The 21,038-nt window shown below is 44.1% G+C and overlaps 1 protein-coding gene across 4 annotated transcripts in view; it reads right to left on the bottom strand.

Annotated features, from left to right (window-relative positions):
* Positions 1 to 21,038, bottom strand: part of LOC115097807 (semaphorin-4D-like) — a 197,562-nt gene that overhangs the window by 125,104 nt on the left and 51,420 nt on the right. For 3 of the 4 annotated variants that reach the window (XM_029613886.1, XM_029613887.1, XM_029613888.1), the window contains one exon: positions 14,794 to 14,939. The exons of the other annotated variant lie outside the window; for it this stretch is intronic. In XM_029613886.1, the coding sequence (XP_029469746.1) occupies positions 14,794 to 14,939 (146 nt within the window). The remainder of the gene's footprint in view (positions 1 to 14,793; positions 14,940 to 21,038) is intronic. 4 annotated transcript variants of the gene reach the window in all.

Genomic DNA, 21,038 nt, shown 5'->3' with positions numbered 1-21,038 from the left:
TGCGGCAGGTCCGAAAGGGCTAGGAGTAGTCGGAGGACCACTCATGAGACCAAACATTGCGTTGTTTGGGTCTCTCTACTGCGTACAGGTGTGGCAGTGGTCAAGGTCTATCATCACCAGCCTACACTCTGATGCCTCTCACCTGCCTCGGCGCTTGCGGGAGCTCCTCTTCAGCTGCATCGTCACCCAGGAGTACACATATACCACCAGAGATGGGTCCGCTACCGCAGACCCATATCAGAGCCCCCTTGACTGCTTATCTCACAGGGTGTTCCTGGGTCCGGGATCAACCTGGCAGGAGCTCCCTAGGGCAGACTCCATCAGTCCTCACGTTATGTGCCTCCACCTGGGGAAGACGGTGTTAGTGGGTGGGATTTCCCTCCCTTCACACCAGGAAAACAAATGTGACTGTAAACAAGGCTGGCAGTATGTACAAATATATACAGGTTTATTAGACTATATAAGTATATATGTTTCTTCATGTCTTTGTACATCACTAATAGGATATCAAACAGCACACTTATCTACTCGTGGTTAATAGTCTCAGGCCATACAACTATATACATATCTACAAAGTAGCAAGAACACTTAATATTTGGCTATTTGGGGTTGTTGGCCCCCACAGTATACTAACATATAGACTAGAAGGGACCTCTTGAGCTCCCGATTAATCAAGGGTTATTATTACCCTCCGCCTTTTTTTCCCAAGTCTCACCCATGTGAAAAGATGAAATTGAGCTGGTGGGCAGCGCTGGCCTGGAGTGTCCATTGTAGCAAAACCGCTGCCATCTCCTCGGTGCCACTTCCACTCTGCTGAAAAGGTCTGTGCCAATGCTGGGGTACACACCCTCTTGGCGACCTAACTCTGCCTCCCAGTCTGACCCTGGAGTCCACACGCTCCTGGGGGATCTGACTCCACTTCCTGGAATGCTGCTGGGGTTCACGCCCTTCTGGGGAACCCAACTATGCTTCTGGACCTGCCAGTAGTCCACACCCTCCTGGGGGTGCCCTCCCGATCTCCCGCTGGGGTTCCCTTCCTCCTTGGGAACCACTCAATCTGCCACTGGGGTCATAGTCTCCTGGGGGAGTGCTCAATCTGCTGCTGGGGTCCCTTTCCTCCTGTGGGACTGCTCCACCTCCGGATCTGCTGCTGTCCTTTGGTTCTTCTCCCTTGGTAGGAGGGTTTTTCATGGTTTGGGTTTACAGCTCCAATAGGCTCATGGCTTATTTAGAATTCAGTGATTAAAGCCCTCCACAGTCAATGTTCAGTGATTTTAGTTGCACTAAGCTCATGGCCAATCGCTATTACCGAGCCTAGATGGGTTACCTTCTCTCAGCCAAAAGGTTAAGACCCAGGCAGAACCATGGAAAGAGAATGTGTGCACACTCTTCCAACCGTCCTGGTCTTTTTTTTTGTGTGTGTTGTCTGAGAACTGGGTAACCAAGGGTCTGACTCTTCTTGTAGGTAAGGTGAGAATCAGTTTGCTTCCTAGGATTGTTTTTTTAAAGTACATTTCTGTCATAAATCCCTCTCTCATTCAGAATTCTCCAATGTAGAACTTTTCTAGTCATAGTTCTGTAATTTCGGATTTTGCTATCCTTTGATTTAAAGTGATATTTCACTGCAAGTTACCAACAGTAGTCCAGTGGGCTGTGACATGCAAATCCCCTACCTGAGTCTCTGACTCTTCTATTCAATGATCATTTAAGCACCTTTACAGTAAAGGGTCTGGCAACCTTTTCAATCTCATTCTGGGTTTTCCTGGGCTGGTGGCTAATGTTACATAGCTGCATTGTCCTTTTTGCTCTGCTGCAGTTCACTTATCAAATTATTGGAACTCATCCACCATCACAGACTCTCCTTGACCTGATCCAGTATTGGAAGCCTAATGCAATAATCATGAGATTAAAGATTCAATATGAACAACAAGGATCTCTGATATGACCGTATAGGTGCCCTTGCCCAGGTAACTAGATCCAATGCTGCTGCCAAGGACCCCAGAAGTTGTAGAGAACTCCATACCATTGGATTCTGGAACAACCTCAATGCTGGAGCTTGCTGCTGCAATTTCTGCACCTATTGCTCTGTCAAATATAGAGAACCCAACTTTATGTTGAATAGGGCTCCCAGATATTCCAGAGGCTGATAAGGTAGTAATTTGCTTTTGGAAAAGTTTACCACCCAACCCAACTCCTGCAATAACTCCACCACCCTTTTGGTAGCCAAAACACTCTTCCGTTCTGACTTTGCTCTGATGAACCAATCATCCAGGTACCATGATTCCTTCCTTTTGTAGTGCCGCCATCATAACCATCACCTTTGAAAAAGGTTTGTGGGGCTGTAGCTAATCTAAATCAAAAAATGCCATCCTAACATCAAAAGATGAATAAACATCTGATGATCCTTTCTGATCGGTATATGCAGATAAGTCTCCAAAAGATCCAAAGAGGTTGGAAAATCTCCCTGCCTCACTGCCATTAGCATGGATTTCAGAGTCTCCACCCTGAAATATGACACTTAAGGAATTTGTTAACTTGCTTCAGATCGAGAATTGGACAAAATGAACCCTCTTTTTTTGGGAACCATGAAATAAATTACCACCTCTGAACTCACTGAGCCCTCAGAACTAGCTCCACCACTTTTAAGTCTAAGAGGTGTTGGAGAGTGGTCTTTCTGCCTCCCTCTTTCTGACAGAGTGCAAGGTGAAACCATCTCAAATAGGACAAGAAATTTCCAAAGCATAATCTTCTCATATTATCGCTAAGACTCATTGCTCTAGCTTAATTTGAATCCAATCCTGATAAAACTGTGATATGTGGCTGCTTATCACCTGAATCAGAGACTGGATCCCCAAAACTGACTGGGAAATCCAGGAGGATCCCAGTGATCCTGAGGATCTGTACTTTCCACCTCTCTTTGTTAAATTAAAGGATGGAAATATGCCAGTCAAGACCTATGCACACTAGGATAGCGACCCTGCTTGAACTTCCTGGTGTTTTGAAAATGATTACAGGCTTGAGCCACCTGCAAAATATTCTTAGGCTTGTCTTCAAGGGGTCTCAGAACCTTGGAATCAACCTCAAACCTTGGCCATCTTTTCCAGATACTCACCAAAACAGCAGCTTCCCCTTAAAGGGAAGCTTTGTCAACAAATTGATCTTAGAAATAGTGTCCGCTGACCAATTTTGTAACCATAATAGCCTTCAAGCCACAACTACAGAAGTCATACACTTCTTGCTGATGCACGCACCAAATCAAAGAAGGCATTCACCAGATATGCTGCTCCTGGCTCCAAGTGTTAAGTGTCCTCCAGGACCTCATCACAAACTCTCTTCTTCCTGTCCATGCTGAAATAACCGTAATTCAGACCTTCCTATAATACAGCTGCATGCTGCTTTCTGCAGTGCCATGCTGGAAGTTTTGAAGGGCTACTTTAACAGACTCACTTCTTCTGTTCTGCATATTCCTCAAGGCCATGCCACCTTCTAAAGGAATAGTTGTCCATTTTGTAACTTAACAAATCAGTACATCAACTTTTGGAAATCTAAGCCTCTCTTGTTCCTGAACGAAAGGGGTATAATTTTGACTGTGATGGCTCCCCTTTAAATTTCATTTCTGGGAAACCCACTCCAGATCAGTCAAGCCCTTAACCACCTTAAACAGAGGAAAGGCTTTCAAGTGTTTTCTTATACTGACCATAACAGGGTCTTCAGAGGAAGTATAGGTTTCCTCTTTCTTCTCCTCTGTAATATTAAGAATCTAACACTTGGGAAATCAACAAGGAGAGATCCTCCTTTATGAAAAAGACAAATCACAGAAGAAACATCAACCCCCTCCAGTGGAAATTCATATTTTTCCAATTTCCCTTCACTGCTAAGGTCCCTGAAGCCCTTAATGCTGTCCAGGGAATCTTCTGACCCAGAGCTACCATCTACATCTACTTTGAAATCCACACCTTTAACCTCTAGACTCCTGCAAATGAAATGGAATGCAAGAGTAGCCTAGTGGTTAGAGCAGTGGGCTGTGAACCAGGTAAACCAGGGTTCAAACTCCTTGTGATCTTGGGCAAGTCATTCATCCTCCATTGCCTCAGGTACAAACTTAGATTGTGAGCGCTCTGGGGACAGAAAAATACCTACAGTACTTGAATGTAATCTACTTTGAAATTCCTAAACAAGCAGAATATAAATCAAATAAATAAATGGACAGCAAGACCTAGGGTGGATCACAGGACAAAACTTTGCCCCATACAAAACACATGGTGCAAACACTTCACAGACTCCTTGGACATTGAAGCCCAAGCCAAAGAGAATGGGTCCAGAGTTGAGGGAAAGGCTACTGCCCCTGATGTTACTAACAATGGCTCTTGTTCCGTGGGGCTAACAGATGGCTGTTCCAGCTCCTTATCATCCCATGCTCCTAAAATGGATGCCATTCCCACTACAGAGTCCTCCCTGGTGGGAATATGCTGCCCTGAAGGCCCCACAGCCCCCCCCCCCCCCCCCCATCCCCAGAAAGTCAAAATTGCTGCTTTGGTGTGACTCTCCTCCAGATAAAAATGGCATAATTTTGTCACGTTTCCCTCCCCCCCAATCAACCTGCTGCCTTTGAATGCTGCAGAGCATAGCCTTTTTCCCCACACTCTGCTGTGGCAGCCATCAGCTCCCTGGCTTTAACCGCAACAGTCGGGAACCCTGGAGAAATCACCTCTGGTTGGCTCTGCTCTTTCACTCTGCCTTATTTTTCTTTTAAACCAACTTTAAGCACAGAACTCAGGCAAAGAAAGGCTTTTTATTTATTTATTTTTTTAAGATGTCCACTGGTGGAAAGAGCCAAGGGTGAAGGAAAGCCCCAAGACCTATGAAGAACTAGAATCCCCCTGGCCCAGGACCTGCTCAGCCAAGGGAGGGAAAATATGCTTTCACTCAGGAGCTACTTAAGCTCCTAACTAAATCTTCCCCCAGGGCTATGCTCAACTGAGGGACGGAGGATTGGCCTTTCACTCTACGAGCTGTCCTATAACAATATTTTCCTAACCAGGCCTTAGTCTACAGTACAAAATGCTCACCAACCATCTGCTGGAGACAGAGAATATCTGCAGGTTAAGGTTAGTATGGATGCAGATAAGGGTGACATCAGCAAATCTGTTTATCTCTGTCTCCATCTGCTGGTCAGAGGGCATAACTCATTTGCCTGGACTGGTCTGAATGGATAAAGACGAACTATTGATTATCCAATAAAGACTGAAATAGTTTAAAAAAAAAAGAAAAATGTGAACAATATTGCTTAACTCTGGGAGGATATCTCAGGCAATGTACCTGAAAATTGATTGCCAGATGTTCAAAGGGCAAAGAAGAGTCCCACCCTTTATTATTCTACATAGATCAAAGGAAAATTGGCTCTTACCTGCTAATTTTCATTCCTATAGTACCACAGATCAGTCCAGACTCCAGGGATTTGCCTCCCTGCCAACAGATGGAGACAGGGAAAGTTTTACTGACGCTGCCACTTAACCTTGTGTGCCACCTGCAGCTCCTCAGTACTGAACTGTATCAAAGCTTAAGAAAGAAACTCTTCAAAAACAACTTCCAAATAACAAAAATACTCTTAACTTGTATATGTTTTCGCGTTTTCTTCTTCCTCTTTTTTTTTTTTTTTAATTTATATTTTTACAATTATAACATTTACATCAAATGAAATAATCATGTATACAGATGTTTGTACATATATAGTATTCCCATATACGAATCAAACACATCAATAACCAAACACATCTGATTCAGCCCATGTCTAGGGGAGAGGGAAAGTGAGGTTTGAGTAGAATGTCTCTTTGTTTTACTACAATTATTTCCCTTAACCTATTAATTTAAATTGAATTCACGATTTATCCCTTAGAAAACGCTGTAGCTGTGAAGGATCAAAGAAAATGAATTTATTCGAATTATATGTAATTAAACACTTTGATGGAAATTTTAGAAAAAATATAGCTCCTATATCCAAAGCTGCTTGCTTTAAAGATAAAAACTGTTTCCGTTTGGCTTGTGTGGCACGAGACACATCAGGGAATACCTGAATTTTCTGTCCACAGAAGTCATTATTTTTATTTTGAAAATATTTTCTAAAAAATATATCCTTTTCTTTCTTCAATGAAAAAGTAATTAGCAAGTTAGCTCGGGTTGCTATATTATCCGAAGAATCTTCCAAGAAAGTTGATACTCCAGGGCTTACGAGAGTATCAACACCTCCTTCAGCAGCTAAAGACACTTTCCTTTGGGGAAGATAATACATTTTTGAAATCACAGGAACATTTGATTGGTCATAGGCAAGAATTTCAACTACATATTTCTTAAATAACTCAACATCAGACATCAGTCTAGATATTGGGAAATTTAATAAACGTAGATTATGTGATCTCATTTCATTCTCTAATATTTCTATTCTAGAGTGCAATATCAAATTGTCTTTTATGGAAGAAAGATTGGTTGCCTGAAAATTTTTTACAGACTTGTCCAAATTTATTACAACTTGCTCCAGCTTGTCAGTCCTTTTATCCAGGTCTGATAATTTCTCTCTTGTCTCACCAGAGAATGTTTGAATCCTGGTCATATTACCCGATATTTTTTTATCAATATATATTTTTTTAACGTTCTGCATTATATACAACTAGAACAGATCGGGCGGGTTCTGGACTGATCTGTGGTACTACAGGAACAAAAATTAGCAGGTAAGAACCAATTTTCCTTTCTCTGTACGTACCCAGATCAGTCCAGACTCTTGGGTTGTACCAAAGCTCCCAATACTGGGTGGGACCTGGAGAGTCCCGCTCACAAAATACACTCACCGAAGGATGGATAATCTGCATCACCACATCAGACGAAAATGCCTTGCAAAAGTATGCAATGATTTCTAAATCACTAACCTGCAAATTTCTTGAAGAAACTAGCTGGGCCTCTGTTCAAAAAGCAGTCTGAGCATGCATCAAATAAGCATGCAACCCCTCAGGAAACTGCCGACCCTTGCACATGTAAGCCGATGCAATAGTTTTCTTCAGCCATCACACAATGGTAGTCTTCAAAGCCTGAAGAAATCTCTTCGGACCACTCCAGAGGACAAAAAAATGGTCTGACTTTCGAAAATTATTAGTAACCTTCAGGTACCTTAACAACACCCTGCGGACATCCAACAACTTAAGCTCCTTCGCTTGAGGAGCTGAAGCATCCACCTCTGAAAAGGCTGGAAGCTCCACTGTCTGATTCACATGAAAAGTGGAAACAACCTTCGGTAAAAAAGAAGGTACCCTACACAGGGACACACCCGAGTCAGAAATCCTTAGAAACGGATCACGGCAAGACAAAGCCTGTAACTCAGAAACTCTCCTAGCTGAACAAATGGCCACCAGAAACATGGCTTTGAGTGTCAAATCCTTAAGAATAGCCCTTCTGAGTGGTTCAAAGGGCACCTCACACAAACCCTTAAGGATTAGATTAAGACTCCAGGGTGGACACACACTCCGCACTGGAGGACACCCCGCAAAAACCGCACGATATTGGAATGAGCTGACAAGGCAGAACCTTCAATCTTGCCCCTAAGCAAACCTAAAGCCGCCACCTGAACCTTAAGAGAGTTTAGCGCCAAATCTTTAACTAAACCTTCCTGCAAAAAGGACAAGATGTTCAGCTTGGAAAAGAGACAGCTGAGGGGGGATATGATAGAGGTCTTTAAAATCATGAGAGGTCTTGAACGAGTAGATGTGAATCGGTTATTTACACTTTCGGATAATAGAAAGACTAGGGGGCACTTCATGAAGTTAGCAAGTAGCACATTTAAGACTAATTGGAGAAAATTCTCTCTCACTCAATGCACAGTTAAGCTCTGGAATTAGTTGCGAGCGGATGTGGTTAGTGCATTTAGTGTAGCTGGGTTTAAAAAAGGTTTGGATAAGTTCTTGGAGGAGAAGTCCATTAACTGCTATTAATCAAGTTGTCTTAGGGAATAGTCTCTGCTCTTACTGGCATCAGTAGCATGGAATCTTTTTGGTGTTTGGGTACTTGCCAGATTCTTGGGGCATATTCCCATTTGCCGGGATCATCAGAGATTTCTGCTGTTTATGGTTCTCTGTCAGAATTTTCAGTTTCAGGCTCTTCCCTTTGGGTTGGCCACGGCGCCTCATACTTTCCCCAAGGTTATGGTGGTGGTTGCAGCGGTGTTGTCGGGAAGGTATTTTGGTGCATCCTTATCTGGATGACTGGCTGATCAGGGCAAAATTTGAGGCTCTCTGTTGTCAGTCGGTGCAGAAGGTGCTCGAATCACTTGGTCCCTTCTCAGTCTCTGGAGTATCTAGGTGCCCAGTTCGACATGCAGCAGGGCTCAGAAGTCACAGGGGCAGGTTCGGCGTTTGCTGTCCTTGCCGGTTCCCAGAGCGTGGAATTACTTGCAGGTTCTGCGTTCAATGGCTTCTACCCTAGAACTAGTTCCGTGGGCATTTGCTCATATGAGACTTTTGCAGAGGGCTCTTTTGGCGCGCTGGGATCCGCTTTTGTTGGAGTTTTTTCTTCCCTTGCCTCTCGAGGGCATGGCATGAGACAGTCTGTCTTGGGGCTGCTGGATTATAATTTGCTGGGTGGCATGCCGTTGGAAGTTCCCAATTGGTAGTGCTTATTACAGATGCTAGTCTACCTGAATGTAATCCGCTTTGAAGTGCCAAAAAGCAGAATACAAAAATCTAATAATAATAATTTGTCAGCACCAGTCCTTTCATGGTTTGTGGGACAGGCAAGAGTCATCTTGGTCAATCAATTGGTTGGAGACCATGGCGGTGCGACTGGCTTTACATGCCTTCCTGCCTCTGATCAGTGGTCGATCTGTAACTGTGCTATCCAACAATGTGACTACGGTAACTTATATCAATGGTCAGGTTGGGACCAAGAGTCGAATGGTGGCCCAGGAGTTGATTCAATGGAAAGAACAACATTTGGGGTGCGTAGTGGCTTCACACATAGTAGGTGTGGAAAACATGCAAGCGGATTTTCTGAGTTGCAAGATGTTGGATCCTGGAGAATGGGAGCTGTTGGAGGTAGCAATACAGCTCATCCGGGAGAGATGGGGGGATCCTCATATAGATCTACTGGTAACTCGTCAGAATGCCAAAGCGTTTCGTTTTTTCAGCTGGAGAAGCGAGTTTGGGGCCAAGGGCGTAGATGCTCTGGTGCTGCCCTAGCTTCAGGGAGTGCTGCTTTACGTATTTCAACTGTGGTCCTTAGTGGGAAAGGTCTTGTGTCAGATAGAACAACATCAAGGCGAGGTGGTCTTGGTGGCTTCTGAGTGGCTGCGACGTCCATGGATCGTGGATCTGGTCAATCTAGCTGTGGATGGGCTGATTTGATTCAGTCACATTTTGGGTCGTCTTCCCCAAGGGGCCCATACTTTCAGACCAGGCTGCTCACTTTTGTCTAGCAGCATGGCTTTTGAGCGGAGGCGATTGAGGCAAAAGGGCTATCCTGAGGCAGTGGTGAAAACATTCTTGCAGGCTAGAAGAAAGTCTACTTCTCTCTCGTATGTCAGGATCTGGAAGTTTTTCGAGACCTAGTGTAATGCTTGTGGTGTGCGTCCTCTGGAAGCTGTGGTAGTAAGAACATAAGAAATTGCCATGCTGGGTCAGACCAAGGGTCCATCAAGCCCAGCATCCTGTTTCCAACAGTGGCCAATCCAGGCCATAAGAACCTGGCAAGTACCCAAAAACTAAGTCTATTCCATGTTACCATTGCTAATGGCAGTGGCTATTCTCTAAGTGAACTTAATAGCAGGTAATGGACTTCTGCTCCAAGAACTTATCCAATCCTTTTTTAAACACAGCTATACTAACTGCACTAACCACATCCTCTGGCAACAAATTCCAGAGTTTAATTGTGCGTTGAGTAAAAAAGAACTTTCTCCGATTAGTTTTAAATGTGCCCCATGCTAACTTCATGGAGTGCCCCCTAGTCTTTCTACTATCCGAAAGAGTAAATAACCGATTCACATCTACCCGTCTAGACCTCTCATGATTTTAAACACCTCTATCATATCCCCCCCTCAGCCGTCTCTTCTCCAAGCTGAAAAGTCCTAACCTCTTTAGTCTTTCCTCATAGGGGAGTTGTTCCATTCCCCTTATCATTTTGGTAGCCCTTCTCTGTACCTTCTCCATCGCAATTATATCTTTTTTGAGATGCAGCGACCAGAATTGTACACAGTATTCAAGGTGCGGTCTCACCATGGAGCGATACAGAGGCATTATGACATTTTCCGTTTTATTCACCATTCCCTTTCTAATAATTCCCAACATTCTGTTTGCTTTTTTGACTGCCGCAGCACACTGAACCGACGATTTCAATGTGTTATCCACTATGACACCTAGATCTCTTTCTTGGGTTGTAGCACCTAATATGGAACCCAACATTGTGTAATTATAGCATGGGTTATTTTTCCCTATACATCACCTTGCACTTATCCACATTAAATTTCATCTGCCATTTGGATGCCCAATTTTCCAGTCTCACAAGGTCTTCCTGCAATTTATCACAATCTGCTTGTGATTTAACTACTCTGAACAATTTTGTGTCATCTGCAAATTTGATTATCTCACTCGTCGTATTTCTTTCCAGATCATTTATAAATATATTGAAAAGGGTCCCAATACAGATCCCTGAGGCACTCCACTGTCCACTCCCTTCCACTGAGAAAATTGCCCATTTAATCCTACTCTCTGTTTCCTGTCTTTTAGCCAGTTTGCAATCCACGAAAGGACATCGCCACCTATCCCATGACTTTTTACTTTTCCTAGAAGCCTCTCATGAGGAACTTTGTCAAACGCCTTCTGAAAATCCAAGTATACTATATCTACCGGTTCACCTTTATCCACATGTTTATTAACTCCTTCAAAAAAAGAGGAGCAGATTTGTGAGGCAAGACTTGCCCTGGGTAAAGCCATGCTGACTTTGTTCCATTAAACCATGTCTTTCTATATGTTCTGTGATTTTGATGTTTAGAACACTTTCCACAATTTTTCCTGGCACTGAAGTCAGGCTAACCGTTCTGTAGTTTCCCGGATCACCCCTGGAGAACTTTTTAAATATTGGGGTTACATTTGCTATCCTCCAGTCTTCAGGTACAATGGATGATTTTAATGATAAGTTACAAATTTTTACTAATAGGTCTGAAATTTCATTTTTTAGTTCCTTCAGAACTCTGGGGTGTATATCATCCGGTCCAGGTGATTTACTACTCTTCAGTTTGTCAATCAGGCCTACCACATCTTCTAGGTTCACCGTGATTTGATTCAGTCCATCTGAATCATTACCCATGAAAACCTTCTCCATTACGGGTACCTCCCCAACATCCTCTTCAGTAAACACCGAAGCAAAGAAATCATTTAATCTTTCCACGATGGCCTTATCTTCTCTAAGTGCCCCTTTAACCCCTCGATCATCTAACGGTCCCAACTGACTCCCTCACAGGCTTTCTGCTTCAGATATATTTTAAAAAGTTTTTATTGTGAGTTTTTGCCTCTACAGCCAACTTCTTTTCAAATTCTCTCTTAGCCTGTCTTATCAATGTCTTACATTTAACTTGCCAATGTTTATGCTTTATCCTACCGTATTTTCTTCTGTTGGATCCTTCTTCCAATTTTTGAATGAAGATCTTTTGGCTAAAATAGCTTCTTTCACCTCCCCTTTTAACCATGCCGGTAATCGTTTTGCCTTCTTTCCACCTTTCTTAATGTGTGGAATACATCTGGACTGTGCTTCTAGAATGGTATTTTTTTTTTTTAACAATGACCACGCCTCTTGGACATTTTTTACTTTTGTAGCTGCTCCTTTCAGTTTTTTTCTAACAATTTTTCTCATTTTATCAAAGTTTCCCTTTGAAAGTTTAGCACGAGAGCCTTGGATTTGCACACTGCTCCTTTTCCAGTCATTAAATCAAATTTGATCATATTATGATCACTATTGCCAAGCGGCCCCACCACCGTTACCTCTCTCACCAAGACCTGTGCTCCACTGAGAATTAGATCTAAAATTGCTCCCTCTCTCGTCGGTTCCTGAACCAATTGCTCCATAAAGCTATCATTTATTCCATCCAGGAACGTTATCTCTCTAGCGTGACCCGATGATACATTTACCCAGTCTATATTGGAGTAATTGAAGTCTCCCATTATTACTGCACTACCAATTTGGTTAGCTTCCCTAATTTCTCTTAGCATTTCACTGTCCATCTCACCATCTTGACCAGGTGGACGGTAGTATACCCCTATCACTGTAGTCTTCCCTGACACACAAGGGATTTCTACCCATAAAGATTCAATTTTGTATTTAGTCTCATGCAGGATGTTTATCCTGTTGGACTCTTGGTCCACTCCCCATAAAACCGCATTAATCGTCCCCCTGTAGAAGGAATGACTGAGTGGACCAGCCTCACCTCATTGGGATGATTTAACTCCCGCTGCACTACTGGCTGCAGTATCACGGAAGGGTCTCCTACCCCCACGAAAGGACTAAACCCAGGTATGGCCCCAAACCGAGAACTGCTTTTGCGGTACCGAAAAACCTCTGGTTGGATAGGATTGCCTGATATCTCGAAAACGAGACCTCGCCTGAAAGAACCGCTTGCCCTCAGGCAACTTATGCACCTTACTTTCCCCTAAACTCTTTATCAACTGCTCCAAATCCTCACCAAACAAGAGCTTCCCTTTAAAAGGTAAGGACCCCAGTTGAGCCGTGGAGGACAGATCTGCTGACAAGTTGCGCACCCACAGCAATCTCCGAGTGGAATCAGCGGTTACCATAATCCGAGAGGACGTTCTCACCAAGTCATATAAGGCATCTGCCCTATATGCTACTGCTGCCTCTACATGCTCTGCCTTGTTGGCATCTGCACTTAAGCTTGTCTGAGGATCCTGAAGCTGCTGAACCTAGTGTAAAATAGGCCCTCTGCATAAAACTTGTACAAATGGCAGCCTGAAGACCTAGAGCTGACATCTCAAAAATCCTCTTCAGAAGGACCTCTAACTTATGATTCTGAAGACCTTTCAATGCTGCGGCCCCCACATCTGGAATTGTTGTCTTTTAAGTGACCGCAGAGACCGCCGCATCCACCTTAGGAAGAACTAAGAGCTCCAGCATTTGCTCAGGTGAGGGACAGAGCTTTGTCATTGTTCTTCCCACCTTCAAACCGGCCTCGGGTGTATTCCATTCCCTCTCCACAAATTTCCTTACCGATTTGTGATAAGGAAAAGTGTTTGGCGGGCCCCTTAAACCATCGAGAACTGGATCCGCACCTTTGAGATCTGAATCCTCCTGCAGCACCTTAAGACCAAGCTCCTGAAGCACCTGATGAATCAGTGGGCCTAACTCCTCCTTATGGAACAAATGTATAACCTTCGGGTCAATGCCCTCAGACACCGGAATGTCATCCGCATCCATGCCCTGCACAAGCCCTCCTGGTCCAGGGTCCAAAGGTAAATCCTGCCCAAGAGGGGTCCCTGCTCCCACCATGGAACCATCGACACCATCCAAATCCTCCCCCCTCTGGGACTGCAAGGATGCGACCGGCTGAGACCCGAGCCGCCATCGGATCTCTCCTATGTCCCTCCGACCGACCACCATGCTTGCGAGTGGGCAGACATGCCCTCCTGACTTTCCAAATAGGCCTCAAGCAGCAAAAGCACAAAATCAGCTGAAAACGGCCCAGGCTGCGCAGGCCACGCTGTGCTGGGCTCCTCAGTCTCATCAGAATCGCTCTGCCCCACTTCAAGGCTGGCACGGATCTGGGACAGATGCTGGGGGCCTCTCCTCCTCCTCTGCATGGGAATGGCCGAAAAAGAATTCAAAATGGCCACCGTTCCTGCGCTGAAGGGGAAGGGATCATCCCCCGCTGCGCCACTTGATAAGCCTCCAAACGCAGCAGGGAAGACAATCACAGGTGCTTCACACTGCTCCAGCTCTCAGAAAGCCCCTCCTCCGCTGCGGCACACATCGAACACAGGCCCTGCCTGTTCAAGTGGGTGCGCACCGAGCTGACCCACGCCCCATCACACGCTGACCACGGTCCTGAAAATACCCCGAAAACTAACCTGAGCCGCTGAGGAGAAATCACCAATCAGTACATTTTTTTTTGTAAACTTTATAAAGCCAACAACCCTGGAAAAAAAAAGAACCAGGGAAGTATTCAGCTTCAAAAAGGGACTCATTCCCGGCGGCTGCAGGTTCGGGAGCGGCCTCGTGAAGGGGAGAGATCTGGATCACCATATTTACACCCCACAGGCGCCTGGCCCGAGCCTACTAAAGGGTCACCAACCCCCTGTTCGTCTGCCTCAAGCAGACAGGGAAGAACCCACCAGGATCCAAAACCCCCTGGGAGGAAGGCTGAAAAGAAAAAAATCCTAACACAACTTCAGAGCTGCAGAGTTTGTACCATCTACCATCTGCTGGAGACAGAGAAATACTGAGGAGCTGCAGGTGGTACACAAGGTTAAGTGGCAGCATCAGTAAAACTTTCTGTCTCTATCTACTGGCAGGGAGACAAAACCTAGGAGTATGGACTGATCTGGGTACGTATGGCGAATACTGTACTGTGAAACAGTTACAAAACTTTTTCTTTGGTGAGCAAGTGATAGGTAAATAGCTTTTTTGCTAACGGCCAAAAAACATTTCTTAGTTAACAGAATAGTGTAAAATAATTAAAATAAAAAAAATACCTAACTTGAAACTAACAGTAAAGATTCTCTATATAAAAGGCAAGAGTTATGTTTGGCTCACCCTGGCTATTTCTCTAGAGATGTCATTTAGGTCCACCGAAAAGATAGCTTCTCTGGCTCCAATAAGCAATGTCTCAGATTCATCAATGAGAAGCAAGGTGGAAAAATTGGCAAACCCTGGTTTCACAAATACTTTTATATTCCCATCTGAAAAGAGACAATTTAAAATTTGTTTGTGTCACAAATCAGGTCAATGTGTAAATAAAATCTGTTCTCTGGGGTCTACTTTTTTGAACTGTATGTCATTGTTCTACATTGTTAGGAATTCCTTGGAAAGGAATAGAGATTAAATCTGAGAATATCAAAATGCCTCTGGCAACATTGAAAACTGTGTGTATTTCTGATCACCCCATCTCAAAAAAATGTATACTTGCCTGATAATTTCATTTCCTTTATTTCAGCTACACCAGCCCAGAACCACTGGGTTTAGTCCCTCATCTAGCTGAGGCGGCAGAGAATATTCTTTGTTTAATCTGAAACATCACTAAGACATCTGTTGAGCACAGACCAGTTTGAGCCAGTATTCCTCTGATAATGCATACTGAAAACTACAAAAAAGACCATATACTCTAAACAGAAATAACTTTTTCCTTCCTCTTTAAAAATTTTTTAAGTCTTTAATTTTATGTATTTAATGGTTTTATATATTTTTTTAAGTTTCTCTTCCTGGATGGGTTCCTGGACTGGTATAGCAGAAATAAAGGAAAGTAAATGATCAAGTAACTATACATTTCTCCTTCCTTTTCTTTCTGCTACATCAGTCCAGAGTGATTGGGAAGTACCAAAGCTCAGTTATTCCCGGTGGGAAGATATTAAACCTTTTAGAATGCTTGCTTTATAAGCAGTCAGTGCTCTATTTTATGATAAACATTCAATCTGTATTGTTTGGAAAATGAATGTAATATGGACCGTATGGCTGCTTTACAAATCTTTAAAGGATGTATATTTCTCACAAGAAGATGATTGTACTCTACTTAAACGTGCTCCGATTACTTTAGAGCAGGGGTCAGGAACCTTTTTGGCTGAGAGAGCCATAAACGCCACATATTTTAAAATGTAATTCCATGAGAGCCATACAATATGTTTAAAACTAAATACAAGTAAATGTGTGCATTTTATGTAAGATCACACTTTTAAAGTACAATAAGTCTCTGAAAATATTACACCAGGCCTTAAGACACCAATACATCTCCTATTAGGAAAACGGACCAAGTCAGGCTGCTATAGAGTCCTACACAGAAACTACACGCCAGCAGAAAACCTCACCTGAATCACGTGCTGTCCCTCACCTAACATAGAATAAAGAGACCAAAACGCATAACAAGAAGCATGCAGACAAAAACTGAATTGGAAACTGCAACAAGCCAGAGTCTCTGTATGCAGTGTAACAAAGGAAAAAAGAAACATCACACATCCTTATAAAACAAATCAAGAAATATAAAATCATCAGCAGTAAAACTGTACTAACAAAAAGAACATATTTCGAAACAGCTGATGAGTGGAATATCCAATAATTAAAAACTCATATAAAACATTTCCAGATACCAACAAAATATTTCAAAATAGCAGACACAAAGATCCAGTAATGAAAAATAATAAGGATACAAAAATGTTTTTGCTCTGCATACCTGGGAACGTTTGATATCTAGGTGTCCTGAGATTGTTCTGAATTAGCAGGAGGTGGGGTGGTTTGCTTGGAACTTTCTCCTCTCTCAGTCACATACCAGCGCTCTCTCTCACACTGGCTCTCAATGACACACCTATACACACATGCTCTCAGTCACTCACATATACAAATGTTTTTTCTCTCTCACTTATATAGGCTCTTAATTACACATTTACACACATGCTGTCTATCTTTTCACGCTTACACACACACAGGCTTTCAATCACATAAATACATGCTGTCTTTTTCTCTCACACACAGACTCTCATTCACATGCTTACAAACATGTCCTCTCTTTCTCTCATTTACACACAGGCTCTCAATCACATACTCACATGCTCCCTCACCTAAATCAGCTCTCAATCACACACATACACACATGGTCTCTCTCTCTCATTTAAACACAGGCTCTCAATCACATACTCACATGCTCCCTCACCTAAATCAGCTCTCAATCACACAGACACACATGGTCTCTCTCTCTCATTTAAACACAGGCTCTCAATCACATACTCACATGCTCCATCACCTAAACCAGCTGTCAATCAGACACAGACACACATGATCTCTCTCTTACTTATACACACAGGCTCTTAATCATACATACACATGATCTCTCTCACACACAAAGGATCTCAATCATACACACATACTCTTTCAAACAAACAGGTTTTCAATTACAAACTTACACATACAGGTTCCCAATGGTAAACTTACATTCATGCTCTCTCTCTCACAAGCAGGATCTCAATCACAGACATACTCTCTTTCACATATACAGGCTCTCAATCATTCACATACATGCAATCTCTCACTCACACACACAGGATCTCAAACACACATGCTTGCTCGCTCATTCATTCACTCTCTCTCTCTCCCCCTTCCCCCCCCCCGGGAACTCGCGGCAGCAGCAGCCACCTCCCAACGCTAACCTCCTTCATTTTCAGCCCTCGCGGAGGCGAAGGCGGAGTCCCATCGGCCGCGGTTGAAGATTTTCATTTTCCTCCGAGCCGCGCTGCAGTCTTCTTCCCGTCGGACACTAGCGTGGCCTCTTCTTCCCGCGCAGGCACCCGATGCTCTCCACTTCCTCTTCCGGGCCGCGGGAAGAAGAGAGCACCGGCGTGCTCTCTTCTTCCCACGGCCCGGAAGAGGAAGTGGAGAGCATCGGGTGCCTGCGCGGGAAGACCCGCGCAGGCACCCGATGACTCCAGCGCTGGCACCCGGCTGACACCCGATGACTCCCGCGCAGGCACCCGGATGACTCCAGTCGGCGTGCTCTCTTCTCCTCCCCCCCGCGGCCCGGAAGAGGAAGTGGTGAGCATCGGGTGCCTGCGCGGAAGAAGAGACCACGCTAGTGTGGTCTCTTCTTCCCGCGCAGGCACCCGATGCTCTCCACTTCCTCTTCCGGGCCGCGGGGGGGGGGGGGGGGGGGGAAGAAGAGGGCACGCCGGGGCCGCTGACTCCAGCTGTCCTGCCGCGTTCCGCCCGGGCTGACAGCATTTTAAGCCCGGGCGGCGGAGGACCGGGGAGCAGCTGGGTCAGCGGGGAACCGCGAAGTATGGCGACACTTGTCTGCGAGCCAGATGCAGCCCTCAAAAGAGCCATATCTGGCTCGCGAGCCATGGGTTCCCGACCCCTGCTTTAGAGCCTGATTTTCTTTTAACATATGTGCTGTAGTTATCTAGTCCTTTGTCCAACCTGCTATGGCTAGTTTGGATGCCACCTAAACTTTTTATGTCCTCTAAATAAAACAATTTATCTGAATTTCTTGAAACAAATTTGACACTTTTAATTATCTCAGTAAAATTCTGCTTAATTTTAAGTACCTCAAGAACTAATCTTTCCTACACACTCTACTTTAAAAATGTGAATATAACTTTTGTCTAGGCATGTGTCAAGTTCCCTTGCTGCATAAGGTTACTTCTGCTAGGGATGAGGTGTAAAGCAAGTTTGCATAACGTATATGGTGTTTTCCTTAGATAGCAGGATGAATTAGCCATGCACTCTGGGTGACGTCCTCTGGGTGAAAAGGGGCAGAGTTTCTCTCATAGAATACAGAGCTTTGCTCTGTGCGCATGCACGGTTGTTCATGCGGGATTACCCCTTTTCCTCAGTTGATAAGATAGTCAGTGAAGTGCAGCAAAGGCAAGGCTCTCCAGAAAGGAGGGCGTGGCCACATGGATAATTTATCCTGCTATCTATGAAAAACACCGTCTACCATAAGCAAATTTGCGTTTCCCATCGATAAGCAGGCTAAATTAGCAATGCTCTCTGGAAATCCCCATCTTAGGGTTGCTTTTACATGCACAGCATCACTAGATCATTGAAGGACAGTCATTGGTTACAATTACTCATTATTTGCTGTGTGCACAATCTACGAGTTCTGTGGATAGTTTCGAATTCCAGCGGTATGACGTAACACTGCTGATCCCACCGAGGCATCTTAAGCTGATTGTTGGTTGTTAGTGAGACATGAAAGTATGGACAGACGATCATGTAGCTGCCTTGCAAATGTCCAATGGCAGATTGTGCAGATGTGCAATAGAAGCCAAAGGCCCTAATGTGATGTGCTTTAACAGAGGTTATCAGCTGGGTAGAAAGTGCAGACTAGCAGAACTGAATGCATTGAGTTATCCAATTAGCTAAAGTCCTCTTCGCTACTAGCAAACCTGGCGCATTTAGATTAAATAATACAAAGAGCTGGGATGTCTGCTTAGTTGTCAGAGTCTTTTTTTTTTAGGTAGGCCAAGACCCTCATACAGTCCAAGGTGAGAAGTAATCTTTTCCTGTCATTTTTATGCAGCCTTGGTAAAAAGGTAGATAGTGCGATCATTTGGTTCAGGTGAAAAGCAGAGAGAATTTTTAGTGAGAAGGACGGATGTGTCTGTGACTTTATTATGGTAAAATTGTAAGTAAGGAGGATAGTGAACTAACACCTGAAGTTCACTAACTCGTCTTGCTGAAGTCACCGCGACCAGGAATGCTACTTTCCAAGTTAGAAACTTCATAGAGACCGTTTCCAGGGGTTCAAAAGGTGGAAGCATGAGCTTTTCCAACACTATGTTTACATCCTAAGGGATCGAAGGTTTGGAGACTGGCAGTCGAAGTCTCAGAAGTCCCCTCATGAACCATGATACCAGTGGATGATTGAAATGGAGTGTCCATCCTTTGGGAAATCATATGTGGCTATTGCACTTGTGTACTCTGATAGACAAAGTTGTTAATCCTTTTGTGAATAGCATATGTAGCTACTCCAACAGCATCTCAGGGATACAAGAGAAAGGGTCAATACCTTTTGTCACACACCAATGAAGATACTATTGCCATTTGAATGCGTAATTCTTCCTGTGTTAATGGCTTCCTAGTGGAAACAAGAATGTCTTGGATCCCTGGCAGTAATTGGAGTTGGTTTAACAACTCCCTCTTAATCTTCATGCTGTCAGCTGCAGGCAGGAATACATGGGGTGCAATAGAGTGCCTCTCTCCTATGTCAGTAGTTCTGCACTGCTCCCCAAAGGAATTGGTGAATAAAGGGAAAAGCTGAACTAGATAGGCATACCATGGCTGTCTGGGCCAGGCTGGAGCAATGAGGATCAGATCTGCTTCATCTGTGATGTATTTCTGAACTGTTCAACCTATCAGTGGTAACGGGGAATATGCGTAGAATACGTTCCCCATCCAGGGGATGAGGAACGCATCTTGCAATAATCTTTCCAGGCTTGTGTAGATGGAGCAAAACCTCGGTACCTTTCTGTTGCCTTCTGTTGCAAAGAGGTCCATGCATGGGATGCCCAATGCCTCGAAGAGAATGTTCAGCACCTTTTGATGTAGAGACCACTCATGGTGGTGAAAGAACCTGCTGAACCTGTCGGCCTCTGTATTCACCATTCCAGGTAGGTAAGTTGCCTTTAAAGTTATCGAGCATGCTTCTGCCCATTCCAGAATCAGTACCTGGAACTGGACCCTCCTTCCTTGTTTATATAAAACATGGCCACTTGGTTGTCCATGTGTATCATCATACACTTTCCCTAAAGCTGAGGCACAAATATGTGAACTGTATTCCTTATCACTCTCAACTCCAATAATTTGATTTGAAAATTCCTCTCTACCAAAGACCACAAACCTTGTGACTTTAGATGTTGTAGATGAGCACCCCAACCCTTCATTGACGCATCTGTGGTTAAGATGAATTGATGTATTGGGCTGCGAAATGGTGCTCCTATTGTTAAGAGCAATGGGGACAGCCACCAGGTTGTGTCTATTTTCATGGCTCGAGTCAGAGCCATCCTTTTGGACATTAGTTGGCCGTTCTGGGACCATTGGGCTTTGAGCCCCCACTGTATGCGTCGCATATGAAGGCGAGTATGTGGGATGAAATATATTGATGCCGCCATGTGTCCCAACAGGGTGCGTTTGACATTCTGAGGAATGCGATTGTTGTTGCAACTGTAGAGCTAGCATGCAAAATACTTGGGATCTCTCAGTGGGAAGAAAGGCTTTGCACAAATTTGTATTTATCTTTGCTCCTATGAAGTGTAGCACTTTCATTGGCTGAAGATTGGGCTTCTTGTAGTTTATTA

The sequence above is a fragment of the Rhinatrema bivittatum genome, chromosome 8, assembly GCF_901001135.1.
Source record: "Rhinatrema bivittatum chromosome 8, aRhiBiv1.1, whole genome shotgun sequence".
NCBI classification, from domain to species: Eukaryota; Metazoa; Chordata; class Amphibia; order Gymnophiona; family Rhinatrematidae; genus Rhinatrema; species Rhinatrema bivittatum.
The sequence above is the reverse complement of the archived record's forward strand: the minus strand, read 5'-3'. Positions and strand labels throughout refer to the sequence as shown.